The sequence below is a fragment of the Vidua chalybeata genome, chromosome 4, assembly GCF_026979565.1.
Source record: "Vidua chalybeata isolate OUT-0048 chromosome 4, bVidCha1 merged haplotype, whole genome shotgun sequence".
Lineage (NCBI taxonomy): Eukaryota > Metazoa > Chordata > Aves > Passeriformes > Viduidae > Vidua > Vidua chalybeata.
In genome coordinates, this window is record NC_071533.1 from 29,030,253 (window position 1) to 29,051,144 (window position 20,892).

A 20,892-nucleotide genomic window follows, 5' to 3' on the forward strand; every position below is an offset into this window, starting at 1 on the left:
ACATCTACATCTGCTATTTCATCTTAGGTTATCTACCTTTCTTAAGGTTCACTGCTTATTCCTTCATCTTGTCAGCTGGTCTACCCACGTCTACATCCAATATTTCACAATAATTCTAGTGCAGAAACTCTTGTTTCCAGATCTTGAGTTCAAGACCTGCAGTGTCATTTTTGTTCCACTTGAGACCATGAGAGGGATAGTATCTTGTGTTTTTAAGCTATGCATCCCTCAACATGCAATTTAAGGAATAAGTAGCCAAGATGCCTCTGAACCATTTTATTTTCTCCTTCCCTTGTCATGAACTGCTCCCAGAGAGGACAGCATCCAAAGTGCAGCAGCTCATCATAAAATGGAATAAAACTGTCCCCAGTAAAATTCAAACAGCTTGGAAATGCTGCCTATGTTACAAGAGAAGTGTAACAGTTTTAGCTGTGCATGCTTCACAATTTAGTTTTCCCTCAGGTCTTCTATCAAGGGGCTCTGGCCTTGATGCAACTGCAGCTCTTTTCCAGGGCATTGATATGGCCAGACTTAGGATAAGAATCTCACCCAGCAATTTGTCACCACAGAATAATGTTTCTAATTATGAGAGATGAACCACTGCGTGTAGCAATATCAATTAGCAGAGTACATCATTTAAGTAAGGCAGGCTGCTCCAGCCTAGAAACAGCAGTGAGACATGCACAAAACAACACTACTCTTTAAATGGTGGATTTTCTTCTTCGCAGCTCATGACACAATGGCCAGTGAGAAAAAGAAGGGGGTAGAAGATACACAGACAGAAAGTACATGCACTACTGACAGGAATGAAAGACTACTGAAAGTTGCATCTCTCAACATTATGAACAATCTACATTATACTATTAATTACTCTGTGCTTTCCACATGAGAATTTGGAGACTGTAGTCCAGGCAACTTAGGGCAGTGTTTTGTTGCCAAGGCTGGTCCACATTCAACTTTCCAATTCCATGGAAAAAAAATCTGAAGTTTTACTTTGCTTTTGGTCCAAATTCAAACTTGTAAAACACACTCCAGAGCAAAAAGGTACTGGTGAGAATGAATAGAGAGAAGAAAGGGGAAGAGATTGAAGGTATTTCAACCTTAAACTAAACATTTTGATAAAATAAGATTTCCTTTTGATAATGATTTGGATTTATTTGACATTATTGTATTATGACATGATCTAATGGAAGTTCTAACATTTAGACTGCAATCACATAATTTTAAGAAAAAAAAAAAGTTCAGTATTTTTAAGTATTAAAGGAAATCAGCACATGCAGTGATTGAGCTTTTAAGCAGGTAAAAGTATTCAAAGACAAAGGCAATACCCCCCTGTTCTTAAACACTGGAATCAGCTGCTGGAATCAGCTACAGTGCTGTGGGAGAGGGGGGAGGGAAGAGAAAAACATCCTCTCCCATCACATCACACAATAGATACAACACATCAAGTGTGCTGTAAGAAAATGCTACACTGTTCTTCCAGCTATAAATCCTAGCCAACTGTACTGTAAAGACATACCAAAAAGGAAAAAATGTAGACTGTAAAAATCAAATTAAAAGGTCAGGTCATGTCAAAAGCCTGGACACCAGGGGAGTTTTTTGGAAAGACTTTTCACAAAGGAATGGGAGAGCCAGTGTTTGCTGGTCTGCTCTATGACTTTAGTTCATTAAAATTCTACTATCTACCACATGACATGGACAAAATTCTATTCCCAAGTGAAGAACTGAAAGGCATTTTGAAAATGAGGCAATAGAGAAAGAGATTATTTAAAAATTAGAGGATAAGAAGAACTACAGAATATTCAGAAGCTTAAGGGAAAATATGGCCTTGCAAATCAATAGTCTAGAAATTCATGACAAGTCCTGATGGAAATTCTAAATAAACACAATGTATTGGTGTGTGTGCACATGGGCTTTGTTTAAAACACTTTCATTTGCTTCTTGTGAAACCTTAGGTATGATGGGATCAGAGTTAATGGAATAAATAATAAAGTGTTGCTATTTTTGACTGAAACAAGAATTAATTTCCTTGCTATAGAAGCAAACAGTTCAAAGTAATAAAAGTCATGGGGCTTCTTGTTTTAAATCACAGTTTTATGAAACAACCCTGCACATGATACGTAAACAAGCATTTGAAGTTTCAGTGTGCACAATTACAATGTAGCAAGTCCTATTAATTTCTTGAAAAAAAAAAAAACAACTTTGCCCATAAAGAATATAAAACAATTATTTTAAACACAAACTTATTTTGGTATTACATTACTGTTACCAAAACAGAAAAGTAGAAGAATGACATTTTTATATTTCTGGCCAATTTCCTAGTTCACCCAATAAAAGGAAAAAATAAGGGTAAAAAAAAAAAAAGGAAGAGAAGGGAAAAATAAATAGAGAAATACAGTTCTTACCCCGAAGAGCGGCAGTCTGGTTTATTTCTTTCTGAGCGATCTGTGAGAAAGGAGGCATAATATCAGCACAGAAGTTGGATGTTCTTTAGCAATACTAGTACAGAAGTCTTAAGAGAACTGTAAAACCATATGACTAGCAAAACCAAAAGCTGATTCTGCTCTAAAACTGTTTTCCCACACTGGACTAGACTGCCTAAGACCAAGTAAAATTACTCCAAGTTTAACATTTGTTACAATTCCTTCACTCAAAACACAGTGTATTTAATGTTTTGTATTGCTTTGGAAGCTTCCCCTCCCTTTAGCTGAAATGAATAGTGCTTTAGTTCAGGATAAAAATAAGGGAGAGGGAAGAGGAAAAAAGAAAAACCACAGATTACTCAGCGCAAAAAAATCATTCCATGAATCATGGCTGGCAGAGTTCCCTGACAGGATGGGAGAAAAATCAGCAGTTGGTTGCAGCAACATCTGCAAATACACTGAATCCAGTGCAACCCCACTATTAACCCTTCAGCTTCTGGGGGTTCCAAACACTGAATTTTTCTGTGCTTTTAGAAAGGGTTTTGTTTATCCTGTAAGTATTTCAAGTAGCTTATTTGGACTAATGAAATTGACCCAAAAATCTACACATAAAGCTCCAGTATGCACATAAAGTACAAAATATTTCTCTCAAGAGTTACGATTATCATACAAGCATTACAAAATAACTCCAGTGCTATGATATTAGAATTCATGTATTATCATTTATATTTTAAGTCCAGAATATCTTTTACTGCATGACTTTTGAACTACCTGAAAAGCTGAGACTGTTGTTGTCCACCTAAAATGCATATATTCTAAAATTAGAGAGGGGTTTAATATTTTAATGCAGAAAGATCCACTATACAAGCAGAAGGTAATTCCTACAGCTGCACATAATCTCCACTGACCATGGTGATTTTGGTTCTAATTTGCTCTCTGTGTACTTTAAACAGAAACCTATTTTTCATGTGTTAATAAACAATTTACTGAAAAGCTAGTCTATACAGAAGAGTCTTCCTAAAAAAATTTTCATGCTCACAGATTGTATTTTCAATCTTAAAGCTCTGCATTCAAAATAAAATTTGTTCTGTTAATAGTACACATTTGCTTGTGCAGTTTTATTTCCTGTGTAAAAGAAATATTTTCCTCTCCAAGCTTTATGTGCTCATTTGATTAAGCTTTCATTAAAGTGGTAAAAAAATTATATCAACAAGTGCTTAAAAGTATGTAATGCTTTTTCCATCCATAGGTGCTCCTACTGAGCTGTCATAGCCACACAGTCATAATTTGTCTTCCTGACAAACAATGTTCTCCATTTCATCACACTGTGTGCAACTCTGCTAGCAGAAGCAGCATGGCATAGCTCTGGAATAACTCAAACCAGAGTTGCAGCAGCAGTTCTTCAAACACACACTCCTTCCATCCTTACCATGTAACCTCCTTACCTGGGAGCACTGAACAAAATGAGACCGGACTTCCTACTGAAATCTGCTTGCCATCTGTTGCTTGTTATCAGTGTCTCCTGCTCTGTATGCAGCCACAGTCTACCAGTATTCAGACAAAGCCCCCCCACTGCTAAAACAATCGTGTGAATGAACCAGTGAAAAGGAAGAAAGCGAGTCGGAGCACATGTAAGCACAGCATCTGGGAGCTCTCCCACACAGCCCGTGTCCAGTCAGCAGATCCACCACAGCCCGCCCACATCGCTGCAACCTGCTCACTCAGGAAATCAATGCAATTCCTTTTTCCCTTTTATTTTCATTCTTGTTTCAGCATTTCAACACTACATTTGGTTTTGCACATTTTATTTTCTGATAAACTTAGTGAGAGCACACCATCCACATGCATATTGATCTTCTTGAAAAGAACAAAGAGCCAACAAGCAAAGAGCCAACAAGCAAAGAGCCAACATTTTAAAATAGAACTAAAACCTCCACCTCGTTAAGTTTGCTGTGACCTTAACCTTTTAAATTTGTTTTAGTTTCAAGTGTAAGGAGAGACTCAAAGAGCTCAATCTTTCAGTTATGGGCTCAGAGTCAATTAGGTGGTGAAGTCACTGTACCAGGAGGTGTTTAAGGAAAAACTGGACATGGCACTTGATGCCATGGTCTGATGGACAAGGTGGTGTGGTCAAAGATTGGACTCAATTTCATAAGTCTTTTCCAAGCTAATTGATTCTGTGATTCTGTAAATGTTGCAATTCTAAATGCTGTTTTGGCATTAGGTACAAGCATAAATTCAAATAATGACACACCTCTACAAACACTAGAACATGAAAGCCTAGAAAAATGCAATTTTTTAAAATACAAACACACGCAGATCTTATCTCTCCATTCTGTAGGCAAATCCTTGACTTGAAAAAAGCTGTCTCAAAAGTGCATGCCCACAAGTGATTCTCTTTTCTCTATACATGCTACCTCAACAGCAGAGAGATGTCCTTGTAATCTTTTCTAACAGAAATAAGCAAGAAGACTATATAGTTACAAAGATCTGAAAATTAATTCCTGCACTACAGATTTTCCTCTATATCAAAGATATAAATTGCTATAAAACATGACAGGACATTATGTCTTTCTAGCAGAAAACTGTATATTCTTCAATTCTAAACTCTGGAAGCCAAAACTGTGTGTCAGATCAGAGCAAACACTGAATGTTGCAGGACTGGCACTTACAATAAACAAACAAGCTGGTCTGCACTCTGGCATAGGAAATGCACAGGAAAAAATGCCACTTCCAGTGACAGATATTACCTTCCAGACACAAGATACCAGTAGTGTCCTCTCTATCCTTCTGTTGCTAGAAGTAATAAAATTGTTTACTGTGTATGTAGCTGTAGTAAAATACGCTAGGAATTTATAAGCCGCTAGTACTCACCAGCTACAGAACTGGATTGTATGATCCTAAGTTTATTTTATGAAGTTCTTTCTGCCTGTCTTCCAATCCATAATTTGCATAGCCAGAGATCTGTAGTCTCACAGTCCGTAAGAATTGACCATGCTCCAACCTCCTGCAGACTGTACTTCAAGATTCTCTCCACATCAGATTCACACCTACTATTTACAAAACCTTTGTTGCCCTCATGAAATTACAGCCATACAAGAGAAATATATTAACCTTGTTCAGAAGCAGGATATAGTGCAAGAAGCCAAGCAGCTAGCACGTGGAGCAGACGAGGTGGAAGAAGTCAGAGACTCCTGGCTGAAGTTGGGAAGACTGTTGCCCAGTTCTAAGCACAGCAGAAGAATCAAGGAAAACATTAAGGCACAAAAATCTGCTCTTCATACCATAATCTTTTGGCAAATCTAGTGTTTCTTTACCAAATCATGCTCTGTGTATTTCAGCAGCAGCATGGACACCTTATGCCTTTTTTTCAGCATGCAAAGGGTGAATGGCAGACAGAACTGCCACGTTCCAGTTGCTTTCAGAAAAAAAGGTGATTCTCTTATACTCCAAGTTTGGGAAAATTAGTTTATTTTGTTGTTTGTTTTTAATACGACAGAAAAGTTTTTCTTCTCAAGGAAAATATAACTATAATCATCAGGAGAAAAATAACTGGGTCAACATAATTTCAGTTGCTCCACAAACCCAAAATAGCTTAAGTTTTTGCCAAAAAGACCATCAATGCAGAAAACAGTATCTTTTAAGGCAATCACTCTTGTTTCTGGAAGATAAGCAAAGAAAAGGAAAAAGGCAACTCACACTCAGTAGAGCCATTATTTTCCTCTGTTTATTTTGCAAGCTTCTTCAAAGTATCTTGTTGCTAAGAGTGACTTCAACTAAAAAGTTTGCTCTCACTAGAAAAAAATTCGAGTATAAACATAAAACGTTGTTGAAAAATGAGTGGAAAGTTAACACACATTCTGCCGCATCAAACTGCAAAGCTACTGGGGAACCTCCAATGCAATTACCTCCTGAGGCTGGTAACTTCCCTCTTTTAACCCCATTCCACAGCTTGATCTCTTAAAAGATGAAGGGAGGAAAGGGGGACACATACCATTCCCATTTATGGGAAATACTGTATCTTCAAGTTTAACTGTGCCTGTTGAATTTGACCAGTCAGCACAAGAGGCAGGACGCTAACACTCTTCAGGAGGATACATAGCGCAGCAGTCTCCATCCCAGCAGTTTTTAGCCCAGCAGTGGTTTCACAAGGAAAGCAAGTATGACATGCTACTGTAACAATGGCAGACCTCCAGATAAACCAAACAATGTGAACCATGGGCTTTTAAGCAGTGCTGGCAACACCAAAATACAGAGAGAAGTGATATTTTCATGATAAGCACATTATTGGAAGAGGCTGTACAACTTTTATCTGATGATGCATCTGAATGCATCAACCCCAATGAGCTCTGAAGGCTGTCAGGCCGTAACAAACCCAATTTGACACAAAGACCAATACAGCAGCTTTACAAGGCATCATGCAGAAACGTGATGCCACCATTTTAGTCATATACATCTAGACCCAGGTGACCATAGCTAAATGGAGCACCAGTCCCTGCCAGCCAACTGCATCAAGAACCCCAAATTTTCATTTCTAATTGCCATTGTACACAGAGCCTTCACTCAAATGAATTGCACATTTTCTGGGAAAAAGATCTGCATTTCTGCATGATTTTCAACGCTAATTGCTTTATCTGCACTGAGACAAGCAGTAACTGCCACTGATACTGCCACCTTTTTGCCTCTGTTTGTTAGGGCATATTGTGGCTCAAAGCCACTCTTCCTTCTTTTCAGCACTTCCCTCAGGTAAGGAATCAGAACAATGCAAATTGGTTCCACTGTGTAGAATCTACTATAAATTTTGGCCAATTTTGTTAGGAACAGCCATACAGCAAAATGCACAAAGCTGAACATTTTTAATGTATTTTAATATTTTAACAGCAGAGTCCCTTATCAGTTGTTTAAAAGGCAGAAGGCTCAAGCAGAGGTTAATCAGAGGCTTGGAAGAAACATTTTAAATTTACTTTATGCATAGCTTTCCCTTTACTGCAAAAGGCTACAAAATCAGGACATGCTCAGAGTTTTTAACTGTAAAGGCAGACAGTTTATATACTTACTTTAAATTCTACAGTATGCTGTTGACTTCCAGAGCAGTATACTGCCAGGAAGAAAACAATATTATAACATCCCCCATAATGAAATTTTAGTAGTCTGTCAGTTTCAGTGCTAAACAGTAACTGAGGCTGTAAGCATAAAGCATTCCTGCAGTTTTTTATACTTGGAGTAATGCTCTTTTTCCCCCCACTCTTAAACACAACTGATAGACGCCTGGGGATGGACCCCAACACATAGCTGAGAACACAATGAACTCCTGCTGTCAAGTATTTAATTTTGACACCTACTGACCACCATAATGCGTGTAATTATCCCAAGACTAAGTTACATTATCTTTACCTTGCTAAAAAGCTTAAAAATAAACTATAATCATCTTTAAATCCTTTAGTGCACTTTAAGTGCACAACATATGAGTGGAAAAGGATTTTTCTGGACAGCAGAGGTCACATTTACCAATGTTACATTTGCTGTTGATTTCTTTTTGTGACTGAAGTTCCACCCCCTCATTCTTGCTCCTACATTTCTCCTGCACTGCAACAGCAAAAGTGTGTGTGCATCAGTGTAAGCATATATGCCAGCAAAAGAGGGGGCTGATGCAGAAAACAAAAGAGAAAGGAAACAGACTGTGTGAGCTCTCACCATTTCTCTAAAAGGTTCGTGCTGTAAGAACCTAGACTAAACTCAGCATTGGGAATTGAGCTTGTTCCTAAGGCATAAATGAAGTATATAAGCAATCAAATACACCCACTACATACATATGTTACCACACTTTTGCCTTCTACTACAGTTGTTTAAGAAGGAAATTTAGGACACAGCTGCTTCTAAAGCTCTTTTTTCAAAAAATTAGCAACTCCTGAAAATACAAATCCCTAGATCTTCATAGAAGACACTCCAGCTGATCAGTGCAATGTAATTCTTAGATTATGAACTTCAGGTATAACTAGACACAGGTATCAGTACACCACCAGAATCACAGTGGGAGCTACTCGCATGAGCCCTACTACTTAATTTTTCTATACTTGCATAAACAAAGTATCAATTGACTCCACATTTTGATGAACAGAAGATTTATAACCACAAAATATGTTTCTCTCTAGGCATTTCTGAAATGTTAAATCTACATTTCTGAAAAATAATATTCTCATGTTGCTAGCATTGCCAATAAAAGGAAATTATCTTTCAAGAGCACTGTACTACCTTTTTCTTCCCAAATCAGAGATTTAGCATGCCTGCAGAGATTCAGCATATTCCTCAACTAGACCACAGAGCTCTCTCAGTCCTACCTATGTCTGCCTGTCAAAGGGTGCTGACACACATGCAAAAAATGCAGTAGACATGTGAATAAACTTGTCCTTCTGACACTGTATTAACAGACTATCTTATAAGCATTCATACACAATATGCAAGATCTAAATGTATTCCATTATTCTCCTCCTCAGGGGTTTGCCCTGCTTGAGAATCAGAACATCCAGCACCAAAAGCGCCTCCAGCTTTGAACACCTCTGTGTAGGTTCATTCATATGTCACAATATACTGCTGAGGTGGCCAACCTCAACAAAAGTCCCCAGTGTAATCTAATGGATTAAGCACTTGGAAGCTAAATCATATTCAATGTGGGCAAAACATGGATTCACAATAAAGTGCTGAATAGCAATTCAGAAGATATTCCCCCTTCTGTATATCAGGAAACTAATCTGGCTTTAAAACACACAAGAAATTTTTTTTCTTGACTATTTCATCCTGTGAAGCCACTGACAGAATAAAGGTGACATTGCTTTCAATTTAGATATCAGACATGATAGTGAGTGCAAGTAAGTGCATAGGTCTGCACTGTGGGAGGAATCTGGAGACTAGGGAGATGAAATGACACAGAGAGAAAGAAAATAATGTATGAAAAGAAAGGACTGTAATACACTCAACCACAAAAAAAGCAGTATCTCTAAAAATAGAAGAAATGTACCAGGCAAATGAAAGTATTTATTTCTCTTAAGATACTGCTGAAATACTCAGTAACTTGTTCTTGGAATATTTTGTGGTCCTTTGTCACTATTTATGATTAAAGGATCCCCAAGCTGTTTACCCAGTTCACCTAACAAGAACAGTCTTAAATATCACTGATTTTTTTACAAGTACTAATTTTCTAGGGAAGTGCATTTGAAATTAGCCTATTAACAAAATATTTTCCCTCCAGTGACATTGGTAATTCTGCCCAACACAGAAATAAAAAAATTCTACGAAACTGAATATGACAATTGCTTCTCATGTGCACAGGATTCTTCTGAAGTACCATAAAATGGATTATTCCCAGAAAGGACTCTTGCACTCTATCATCAAAGACTACAAGACCTAGATACATCATAAAAAGCATTAATGTGAAGGTGCAAAAAATGGATTTATTTAATGATGGTGGCATATATGAATAAATTGTTGTACCCTGAGATAACCCTCATCCATCAGCTTTGAGCACATGCTTAAAAGTTGTGCAACTCTCTGCCACTATTCCACAGAACAGGAAGTCCAGCACTTCACTGTTATTAAAGCAAGTAATGTTTTAATGCATATTATTTAATAATGTAGTGATTGGCATCCAGTTTTTAAAGATGTGAATCACCTGGCATTCTGAAGACATTTTACTGAGTTGTGCACTGAATTTATCCACATCTACTCCAAGGTGCTAAACATCTACCATATCCCCTTTAAGGAACCTCAGAGTCCTTCATTACTGGCCTAATGTGTGCATGTAAATCTGCATACACAGGCCCTTTGGACCTGGAAGAACATTCTGACCAGCAGTCACTATGTACAGCTGGATTCCCTGCACCATGATGTCACCTTGTGCAGCTCTTATAAAAGTCATTTTTTACCTGTTTCTACCCTCGACATGAGGCTATTGCATCTTGTTCTCAGTCTTCTAAATGCAAATTTCATCCATTCAAGTGCTACTCATGGTAACACAAAGCAGTTTCACCTACAGTCAGTGAGGGGCTTCAAAAATCTGCTTTGACCAAGAAAAAGGATGGCAAAGTTATTAAGCATTCAGAAACCCTCAAAACAAAGAATCCTGTGCTTACCACAGATAAGCACAGCTTTTCTGGACACTCTGGTAATGCTGGCAGAAACAGTTCCAATTGTTTGGTACCTTGGAGGAAATAACTACCCTCTCATGTATTACTAGACCTCTCCCCAGTTCTGTGCACTCACCAAAAAGGCCTACAGATCCTGTCAGAGGCATTCAACCTCTGTAAATATACTAATAAGTACCTCTACATTGCTATAGTGCCAAAATACCATAATGACACACTTCAGATAGTTCTTGATAATGGATCCACAAACATCAAGCTAGTGGACAGCAATTACAGAAATGAAATGTGCCTAATGTCATGGCAGCTGCTACCATGTATTTCCCAGAGATGATGTTGGTGATCTAGAGCAAGCTTTGCACACTAGAACAGAGAAAACTTTTTTTTTCATAAAGTTAAGCTGATAAGCTCTGAATACATTAGATCTGCAGCATTATCCCATCTCATCATTCAGTTATATGTGTTCCATGCTGGCAGTGATGCTTGTCCAAGCATGGACTTGACCTGCTCAAACAATGGACGTGGAAAACTGTCCAGGTAGGACGTGGCAGGTGCCCAGTCTCAGGAACTCCATTCTCAGGTGAATTTCATCATGCCAGTTTGGAGTTCACTGGATGTTGCAAAGAATAGCAAGCTTAAGACAAATGACAAAGTGTACAGCATTTGGTGTCAGCTGAACTGTGGCACCTGACAATGCTGGTCTTCAAGTACCAGGCAGAAGGAGACTGACCTCTTATAAAGCTTCTACTTTGATCCCAAGTCCCACATTTCTATTAGTTTTGTACCCTAAACTTAAAGTGCAGCTATAAAATGGATACAGCACATCAATGGAGTAATTTAATATGAGAAAGTTATTGAAATGCTGAGCTTGTTTCCAGACATTTATGTCCCATCTCTCCAACAGGATGAAAGAACAGTATTTTAATAACAAATAAGATCACAACACAGTGTACACTCAAAAATTCTTTTAAATGATTTAGCAGAGATGTGCACAACTTGAATCAATTTTCATGTATAGATCTGCGATATTGAGAACTCAGTTTTTAATGCAAGAAGGAATTCATGATGAATACAAAATTATCACCTTGAGAAAACAAATTATATTAATTTTAGCTTATCTCTTATAAACAGAATCTAAATGCTGTAATTGAAGGAAAACACCAAACAGCTTCTTTAATACATACAATAGTCTGTCTAGAAGGAGAATGGACCAGAAACCCTTTTGCAGTAAACACAGTGCTTGAAAATTTACCTAAGCTTTTAAGGAAGTAAATCGCCATGATCCAACACCACATTAAAAAACAAAATACAGATAAGAAATTCATCATCATAATTCAAAACCCAGTGATTATCCAGCAGACATACCAATCAGTATGCAGTAACTGATTTCATATAATGAATGACTGTGTTCCTTACTATCATGCAAGATTTGAAGACTGAAAGTCTAATTGTATTCCAAAAAGGAATTGAATTAGTCAAAGATAAATCCATTGGCAGCAATTTAGCAGGGCTTTTCATATACGGCCTCCCAGAAGTTGTTAAGAAATTGACTGCAGAGGGGAAGGAATTTCTCTTGGAAGTAAAAACTGAATCCTGGGAGGTGCTTCTTGCATACTTTCCTGAAGACATTTGTTTTTTTCAGTTTGTATGCTGTGACACACGAGCTACTAGCACAGCTCTGAAAGGCTGACAGTGTGCCCACTATTAACCACAGGAGTAACAATGTCAATCATTTGAAACCTTTAGCATGTTCTGATCCAATCGTATTTTCTTCAAAAGCATGAACAAGCTGACTGAGGTCACAACACACACACAAAATAAATGCTATGACCTCTTTAAAAGCTTAGGGAAAAGAAAAAAAATGAACAGTAAAATGTGTTGCATATAGCTTCTACTCCAGTGTGAACCTTTTCAGCCTTGCTGTCATCCAGCCTTTCATGCTGGACCCAAATACAGTCATAGAAAGCAAGAAAGCAAGAATATATTTGTTTTGTAGCACCTGCAAGAATTTCTAAACCAAACAGGTTCATCTTTGAAGCATCTTATTTAGCATTCCATTAACTTTTGTCAGAAGATTCTAAATTCTCAAGTCAGAATGTCAAATTGATGTTTTTAGAATAACATATTAATTCCATACAAATCTCTACAGATGTAAAACACCTGAAGCAATGAGTGTAACAGCACTACATCAAGTGGTCAATTTAAAAATACTGATATACATAAGATCCTGTGTCTGTCAAAATTTATACAATATTGAGGGGAAATTCAGGAATTTTTTCTTGGTACATGCCATCAACCACTAAATCTATGCTTTCCCACAAAACTTATTTACAACCTTCACTAAAGGGAAGGATGCTTGCCAAGCATAAACCACAGATCAACAGATGATATACTGTGTTCCCAAATCTGCTGTTGGAATGCTTCAGTGCCTTTTGTGCATACTGTTTTTCAAGAGCAGAGTAAAAAATCTCGGCCAGCAATGAAAACAACACTTCCACTAGATTTTTTTCTGTACAGTCAGAGGAATTGAATAAGCAAGACAGCACCATGCAATAACAAGGCTGAAGGGGCCAGACTCCTCTACCCTAGAAAAGGCAAAGAAGCTACTTAGCCACAGCACACAGCTACTTGTAGGGTAGCAACAAAGATCCACAAATGCAAACTCTTCCTGGTGTTAGTGGACAATATTGAATGGGGCAATGGTCACAAATGTAGCTTGGGAGGTTCAAGTTATAGGTGAGCAGAAATTCTTCCATTAGGAATAAGTAAAGCACTGAAACAGGTTGCCTGCAGAGGGTGTAAATCCCTCCCTTTCAGGAGACTTTTAAAGACACTGCTAGACAAAGCCTTGGCTGGACAGATCTAGCCTTGGCAACAGGCCTGCTTCAAGAAGGAGGCTGGAGTAAGTAACCCCAGAGCTCCCTTCCAGACAACACTTCCATGGCCACAAACACAAAGTCAGCAAAGCAAAGAAACGGAAGAATGGGAAAGCATTGTATTTCACTATAGATAATAAGCATCAAGAAAAGAAGCTCATGGCAAATTACTTTAGTGCTATCAAAATAAAATTTCATATGGCACATATTGTGTGAGATGCTTATTGAAACAAAACACACAGAACTACATAAACTTTTAATGGAGAGCGTAAACACCACTACCCTATTGTTTCCAGATTTTAAATCAAGGTGATGCACGGCTTCCAAATAGATAAATTATATTTAACGTCTCAGTAATTGCAGCTTAACATGCCTCAGTGACTTCAGCTATAGAGATAGGAAAAAAAAGAGAGAACTTCAGAGTACAAAATTTGAAAAACAGAATCACAATAGAATGCTGAACTGATAGACTACAAGGACACTGGGTAGAATGTCCAAGATAAGGCCAGCAGGAACCAGATTAGGAGGAAGAAACAAAGCCAACTCATCAAACTCATGTTCTAACTAGGTAAAAGGCAACTCTGGCAGGGGAAGACCACAACCACTGACTCACAGCCAACTCAAGAAACCCACATACTCAAAAGAGTATATGTGAGTGAGCATGTGGGCTGATTAGCAGAAGAAAGAAAGCAATTTAACTAAGAAAAATAAAATAATAATTAATAAGAGAACTGTATAAATTATAGCTGATAAACATTAATGTCTTTGCTTGTCAAAATGTATAAACAATGAAAAGTTTTGATAATTGGTGTACTGGCTTTGTGAATTTGCCAGCTAGGACTGGCAAATTTCTGAGCTGAACTTTCTGTGCTGAACTACATAAATCAAATACCTCAACTCTGTGTGGACTGGCCTCTTGCACACTGGGTAAAGGAACCCATTTTGGGACAATAAAGGCTATATTCTCAAAAGCAAATATTAACAAATTTATTTACAAATATTACATTTTTTTCCATCTGTAAACAAAACCACTTTGGTAAAAGCTTCTTGCTATGAGGTTATGACTCATTTTATGCTTTGCTGTCTATCCCCATTCTTTATGCAACATCCCAGACTTATCATTTGTTGTCCTGACAGGAAATGATTGCTTACAACACAGGTAACAGCAAGGTCTTTGCGCAATCACAGTTCTATGGGTCATTCTCTGGCTACAAACTCATCTCTTCTTTAGCAATTATATAGTTCTGTGCCTTGCTTTGGCTCTAACCTAAATGAAGTAGGTCCATTTAATCACTTAATAATAATACTTATTATTATTTGTTCTTCTACAGTATCCTTGGCTAGGAAATCACCCCATTGACTAGCAGAAGTTATTTAATTATTTTTCTAAGACCAGCCTTCATTTTTAGAAGCATTTTTTCTTCAACAGGCACAACATTCTCTGGGGTTCAGTCTATTCTCCTGGCCAAGTAACTGCAAGCAGGTTTTTTTCTTGCCACTAACTTGAATCTCATGATATGTTGGAGAACTTCCATGTATAGGCTATATTATTTAACTTCCAGAAAAGCTTTAGTTAGTATTTATAGTTACCTCAAACAACCTACAGTCAGAGACTATGAAATATAGTAGAAATGTGCCCAGTAACTTCAAAGGGCTGTGAAAAATGCCTAATCATATAATCTTCTTAATACTTCCAAGATACAACATACCAGCATCAGTCAGAGATTAGTACAGGAGAATTACATTATTTGTGCTCTTTGGATCTTAAGTGTTTTACTGTGGTGGTGCCTGAAGCAGTTATTAAAACTGAAGCTCCTAAATCTGCATCAGGACTATCAAAACAAAACAGACTGAATCCCAGGGAAAAGAGGGAAGTGATGTTCAGCTGGCCATCAACTCCACTGCTTCTTGAATTTGTGAGCTAACTGACTAAACTAAGACATAATTAAAATAGTGGCACCCACTCCCCTATCCTGAATGCTCCTCTTAGTCCTCTTTTTAAGGGCTTCCTGTGTACACATGGGCAGACTAGCAGATCATAGGTAGATTTATGAATTTATTTAAAACAAATGATCAGCCTGATGGAGACTTTTTTCTCTTCTCTTAATAAAAGAGGATAAATGGTTACACTTGGTATGGACAAGCAGAACAATTTCCAGATCAGCACTGAAGGACACAGGCATGCAGACAAAGAAGTTTCCAGCTGAACAATGCTGACTTCTCTTCTGCAAGATGCTGATCCTTCTACTTCTTAAATATAAGAGTCAGTTAAGCAACTAAGTCTTCAAATCACCCTTTTCCTAATCATGCTTTCACCCAGTTCCAGGGTCGCTGACACCTCTTGGGAAGGACTAACGCTTGAGCTGTCCTTGTTATGATCCAGTGAACCCTAAAGGACATCACCACAGAAACAGTCTCTGACCCAAGAATTTAATGAAGTATTTCAGACCATCTTATTCTTTACTTAAGGCCAAATATGTAGTTTTGCATTTACATGGGAACAACTGCTGAGCATTGTTGCATTAAATTCTTCATTTATCTGTAAAAAGTCCATGATGCCTGCAGATTAGTGTTCACTGAACTCTGTCAGACACACTACAGAAACGTACCCCCACAACCTCTCAGCATGTTGAGCAGTGAAATATTCAACCTTAATTTTTTTATACTGGATACAGCTCATTGTTCTCAGCTTCAAAAACAAGCCAGTGCCAGTTTGATGTGGGAGTTGTGGGAGTGTAATAAATTGATCCAACTCTGAACTAAATCTTGTTTTGGCACAAAAAATCCGAAAGCACTCAGTCGATCAACCAACCAAAACCAGATGATTTCACCCATAATCTGAAACTGCTCACTACAGTTCAAAAAATTCCAGGAAACATCTGAACTAGGGGAAGGGGAAAAAACCCCAACAAAACTCAACCCAGAGATGTTTCAATCATCACAGCTAAACTCATCTGCAAAATTTACAGCCATTGTATGAGAGCAAACCACAGACAAGCATTTGTGATAAGTAAAACAGAGTAATAGTAAATTAAACCAAAGCCTTGATCACCTGTACTTTTAACCACACATTAAAGTAAAAAATCACATAGGGCTTCACGATCAACTCAAATTTCATTATTGGCTTCCATATTTAGTAATTTCATTTTATTTTTAAGTAAGGAAATTTCTGCCACATCCATAATGGGCTATTCTTTCTCAGGGAACACTGGCCAGAATTCAAAGTGAAATAATGCAGATACAGATTATGTTAAAAATTTCTCGTGTCCTTTAGATAATATCAGAATATTGTGGTACTCAGTTCTAATGTGACAGTAAGGACAGATAATCAACCAATGTAGTTCATAACTAAAATTTACTACATTCACTATAAACTTTCCTGCAAGTCCATGTTAGTCAGTAGTCACAGAATAAAAAGGTAGTGAAAATAGGAAAGCACACCAGATAAATGTTTAGACTGGAGAGAACCTGTAAGTCTATGGAGAAATAGCATTTTAGTGAGGTTGTTATGGTTTCTTTGGATTTTTTTTTTAAGTTTATTTATTTTACCAAAAAAAGTTTATTTATTAAAAAAAAAGAAAACTTTATTGAAAACAAACTAAGTAAAAATACTAACATTCTAAACAAAAAATATCTAGTAAATATACTGCGGTCTCTATAACTTCCCAGAACAATAATGCACGTGACAGAAATAAGCAACAAGGGAGGTAGAAATCGATCACATTATTTATACTGCAGTTAAAACCCCAAAAAGTTTCCAACAAAAGTGGTTTCCTTTCCCAGAGCAGGTGACCAGATGATTCAGTTTTAATGAACCTATGCAGCTACTTTCATTGTTCTCAATTTTTAAAGAATATATTATAGTTCTTTTCCCTATAACCTAAAAAATATATATTTATATATATATATATATATATAATCCAATCAGCATTTTTTCAAAGGGAAAATAATTTTTTAGAAGAGTTTCAAATTGCTGTATTTAATATATCTTCTCACAGGTTTTCCAGAACATGCCAAATAAAAACCTTCTAAATTCAGAGAAAATAATGCCATGACATGGGATCCTGGCATGCAGTGTGGTAGACACAGGCAGTCAGACACGTCACCTGAGCTATCTACAACTACCCCATGGACACAAATGGTTTTTGCCTATCTCATTCCTCCAAGTTTCCCTTCTCCAAGATCTGCTCTGGCAGTCTACTGCTTAAGCAAGCATCTTCAGCTCATTAAACCAGCAAAAAAGCCCCCAACCCAACCCAGCAAAAAACAAACAAATCAACCCTCCAGTGAATCAAATTAAAAAAAAACAAAAAACCAAACCATGAGTAGGTCTCTAACAGTTCTCAGGATGCCATTTCACAGCAATCTAAGCCAAACTAACTTCTGACTGGCATAGGCTCTTACCTCCCTCTGGCTGCATGTTCCTACTCTTTCCGTTGTGCCAGCTTCAACATTCACCCAAAACCATTACAGTGAGCTGAATCAGAAGACTCCCAACCACTGAAGAGAACTAGAAAAATATCACTCTGCTTGTACAATGCACCAGAACAGGTTGGTGCAGGTTCTAGCAGGCACAGGGGCTCTGAGTGAGGCTGCCACCCAGTACATCAGCCCAGGCTACCACCAAACCACAACTCTAGTGACTGCACTCACTAACAGGTTGGACGAGCAGCAGAGCTGACACACAAGAGAGAGCAGAAGTGGACATCCCCAAAGGAGATCACACCTCTAGAGCAGCAGCAAGCTGTTAGTTTAGTCTAGCTAGCTTCATCCTGCAGTACATGGTGCAGCACAACTGCGACTGGCTTCAAGGGAAAATACTACTTCCTCATTGCAGAGCCTCCTGAGCTCTGCTTCTCCAATAAGCCACTGCTAAATAAGTCTGAGTGTTCAGTAAGTCAGAAGCACTTGTGAACTTTCACCTTTCAGCTCCCACTTTGCACACATGCCTCGCACTGGCAGGACAAAGGTGATCAACTGCCCTTACACAGACATGCACGGGCTGAACATAGCAGAAATTTAAACTGCTTGCATTCACAACTGGTTTAACAGACTGAAATAATTAAATTGTCAGTCTCCTAAGGTGCCACTACTTTTTTTAAACCCTACAACAAAATATCTCACAGGCTTATTTAAGACCTATTTATATTACCATTGCAACCGCACATTACATGCAAAAAAGCCTCACTAATTTTCAACAGGTTTGTAAATAAAAGTATGTAAATAAAGGTCAAGTAAGGGAAGAGCAGCAAACTCATCTGCTTTGGACAATATTCTTCACTGATGCCCTTAAGAATACTCCGCTGGGAGCCTTAGTGGTGTTTTCCAGCGTAGAGATGTGCAAACAGATGGAAAGAAGGCGAGACTGCTCAAGCAGAATGCTATTCATTCACACATACTTTACACCAGTAAGGTAAACAAACAGTGCTGGCCCCATTTCCAGCAGTGGCTGTCAGGAAAAAATACTAGTAAAAATTGAAAAAACACCTTTCATTACTGGTTAATAGCACTGGGCCAAAGACAAATTCTGGGAACAAGCTTTGTTCCACAGAAGGTGGAAGGTGGCAAAGGTTATGTACATATATGAACGGTAGAACCAATTCCATGTTTTCTGCTAATAAAAACCTCTAGAAGAAACACCTTTAGAAAACAGATATCATAACCAGTAGCACAAACATTTTGCTCTGGAGGAAACCATACAGGAACCAACACTGCTTTTCTGCACTTTACCCCAGACAAGGTGAAAGCCTGCAGACATGCCAAACGACTGGTTTCAATAGGGTCCTGCTAATCCTGCACCTGCACAGACAGGCATTGACATAACTCGAGCGACTGAAGGCCACAGGGCCTGCCTGTTGAAAGTTCTCCTCTAGGATCCCTCATGTTGCTGTGTTTTTATCCACTACAAAAGGGACACTCAATTTCTGGTTGCTCAAATGGATGCAAACTCACATGAATTGCAAAGGGTGCTCTATTGTTACAGTTGTACCGTAATTATTAAAAATCAGAATATTTGGAATTCAACTATGTAGCATGGCTGAGATTTTACCTGGAAACAGACCTTATGAAAATGATTCATTCTGGAAGGGATTTTACACTGACAGAAAAAGAAATGCTGCATTCACACCTCAGTGACTACAAGACAGTGGCATGCATGTTGACCGTCAATTAACAATAGTGTCCAAATTAAATAATTTCAGCTACTGCCAGGGTCCACTCGAGTTCATAATTTCAAACAAAAGCTTGTTGTTGTCCAGGTCTCTCTACAACGACAATCTGCTCAATCCCCAGCTCCATTCCTTCTCACATGCACTGGTTCTCGCCTGTTCGACGGGGCCTGCTGCCCAAACCTACATAGAAATGGCTAAATGTGAACAACTTCGCTACCTAGATGTTTCTCTACCTTGGTACATTTAATTTCCTGGTGGAGCAACCTATGCACCTGGACATGTCTGTGCTAGTCAGCACGTGCCCAAGCTAGCTTCAGGGTGGTGAAACAGTAGAACAGGTTGCCCAGAGAAGTTGCGATGCCCTATCCCTGGACGTGCTCAAGGACAGGTTGGATGGGACTCTGAGCAACCTGGTCTAGTTAAAGGCGTCCTAGCCCACGGCAGGGGAGTTGGAACCGGGTCATCTTTAGGTCCCCTTCTAACTTAAACCACTGTATGACTATGATGAGCCCGGAGCAGGAGCAGGCTCTGGGGTCGGCCCGCGGGCACACCCCGGCGGCTCGGATGCACCTGAGCTGAACCGAGCTGCCCTGGGGCGAGGCCGCCGGGGCCGGCACACCTCGGGGCGGCACCGCCAATGCCGCCCTGCCCCCGACAGGAATCCAGACACGGGGAGCGGGCCAGGGCCAGCCCAAAGGAAGCGACGCCACGGCCCGCCGCGCCCTCGCCGCTCACCTGCTGCCGAGCTCAGCGCGACCCTCCGGTGCCTCCTGCCGAGCTCCCGCAGCTCCTCCTCGTCCTCCTCCAGCCTCCAGGCTTCGGCCATCGGCGGCGGAAGGTCAGCTGGCAGCATTCAAGAAGCGGGGGCTGCCATGACCGGCGCCCTCTCTTCGGCGCGGCCGCCCGGCCCTCGCGGCCGCCGGGCCCGCCCCGCACCTGCGCCCTCTCCGCCGCGCTTCTCCCGGAGACCGCTCCGCGCTGCTGCCGGCGGGGCGAGGCAGGAGCAGAGGCGGCCTTTCCTGCCCATCCGCGGCTCTCCGGCGTCAGCAGGAAACCCGGCGGCCGCCTGGCACCGCCACAAAAGGGGGCGGAGGAGGCGGCGGCGAGGGGAGGTACCTGGCTGCCGGCGCTGGGCAGCCGCGCTCCGGCGGGCGGCTCCGCCGGGCACCGCGCGGGGATGGGCCGGCGAGCGAGGCCCGCCGCGGCACCGCCCGGCAGCGAGCGGGCTGTGCGAACCCGGGCGGCCTCCTGCTAAAGCGGAGAAGGGGCTTGCGGCGAGAGGGTGCGA

At 39.7% G+C, this 20,892-nt stretch overlaps 1 protein-coding gene across 5 annotated transcripts in view; it reads right to left on the reverse strand.

Moving 5' to 3' along the window:
* The window catches only part of SH3D19 (SH3 domain containing 19), an 81,602-nt gene extending 61,073 nt beyond the window's left edge, over positions 1-20,529 (reverse strand). For 3 of the 5 annotated variants that reach the window (XM_053941232.1, XM_053941234.1, XM_053941231.1), the window contains exons 1-2: positions 20,340-20,529; positions 2,406-2,445 (exon numbers count right to left, since the gene is read on the reverse strand). In XM_053941232.1, coding sequence (XP_053797207.1) covers positions 2,406-2,445; positions 20,340-20,457 — 158 coding nt within the window. In that variant the 5' untranslated portion in view covers positions 20,458-20,529. Of the gene's footprint in view, positions 1-2,405; positions 2,671-20,339 lie in introns of those variants that run through there. The other 2 variants (XM_053941236.1, XM_053941235.1) reach the window with 2 other exon arrangements.
* Positions 20,530-20,892: the final 363 nt, after the last annotated feature.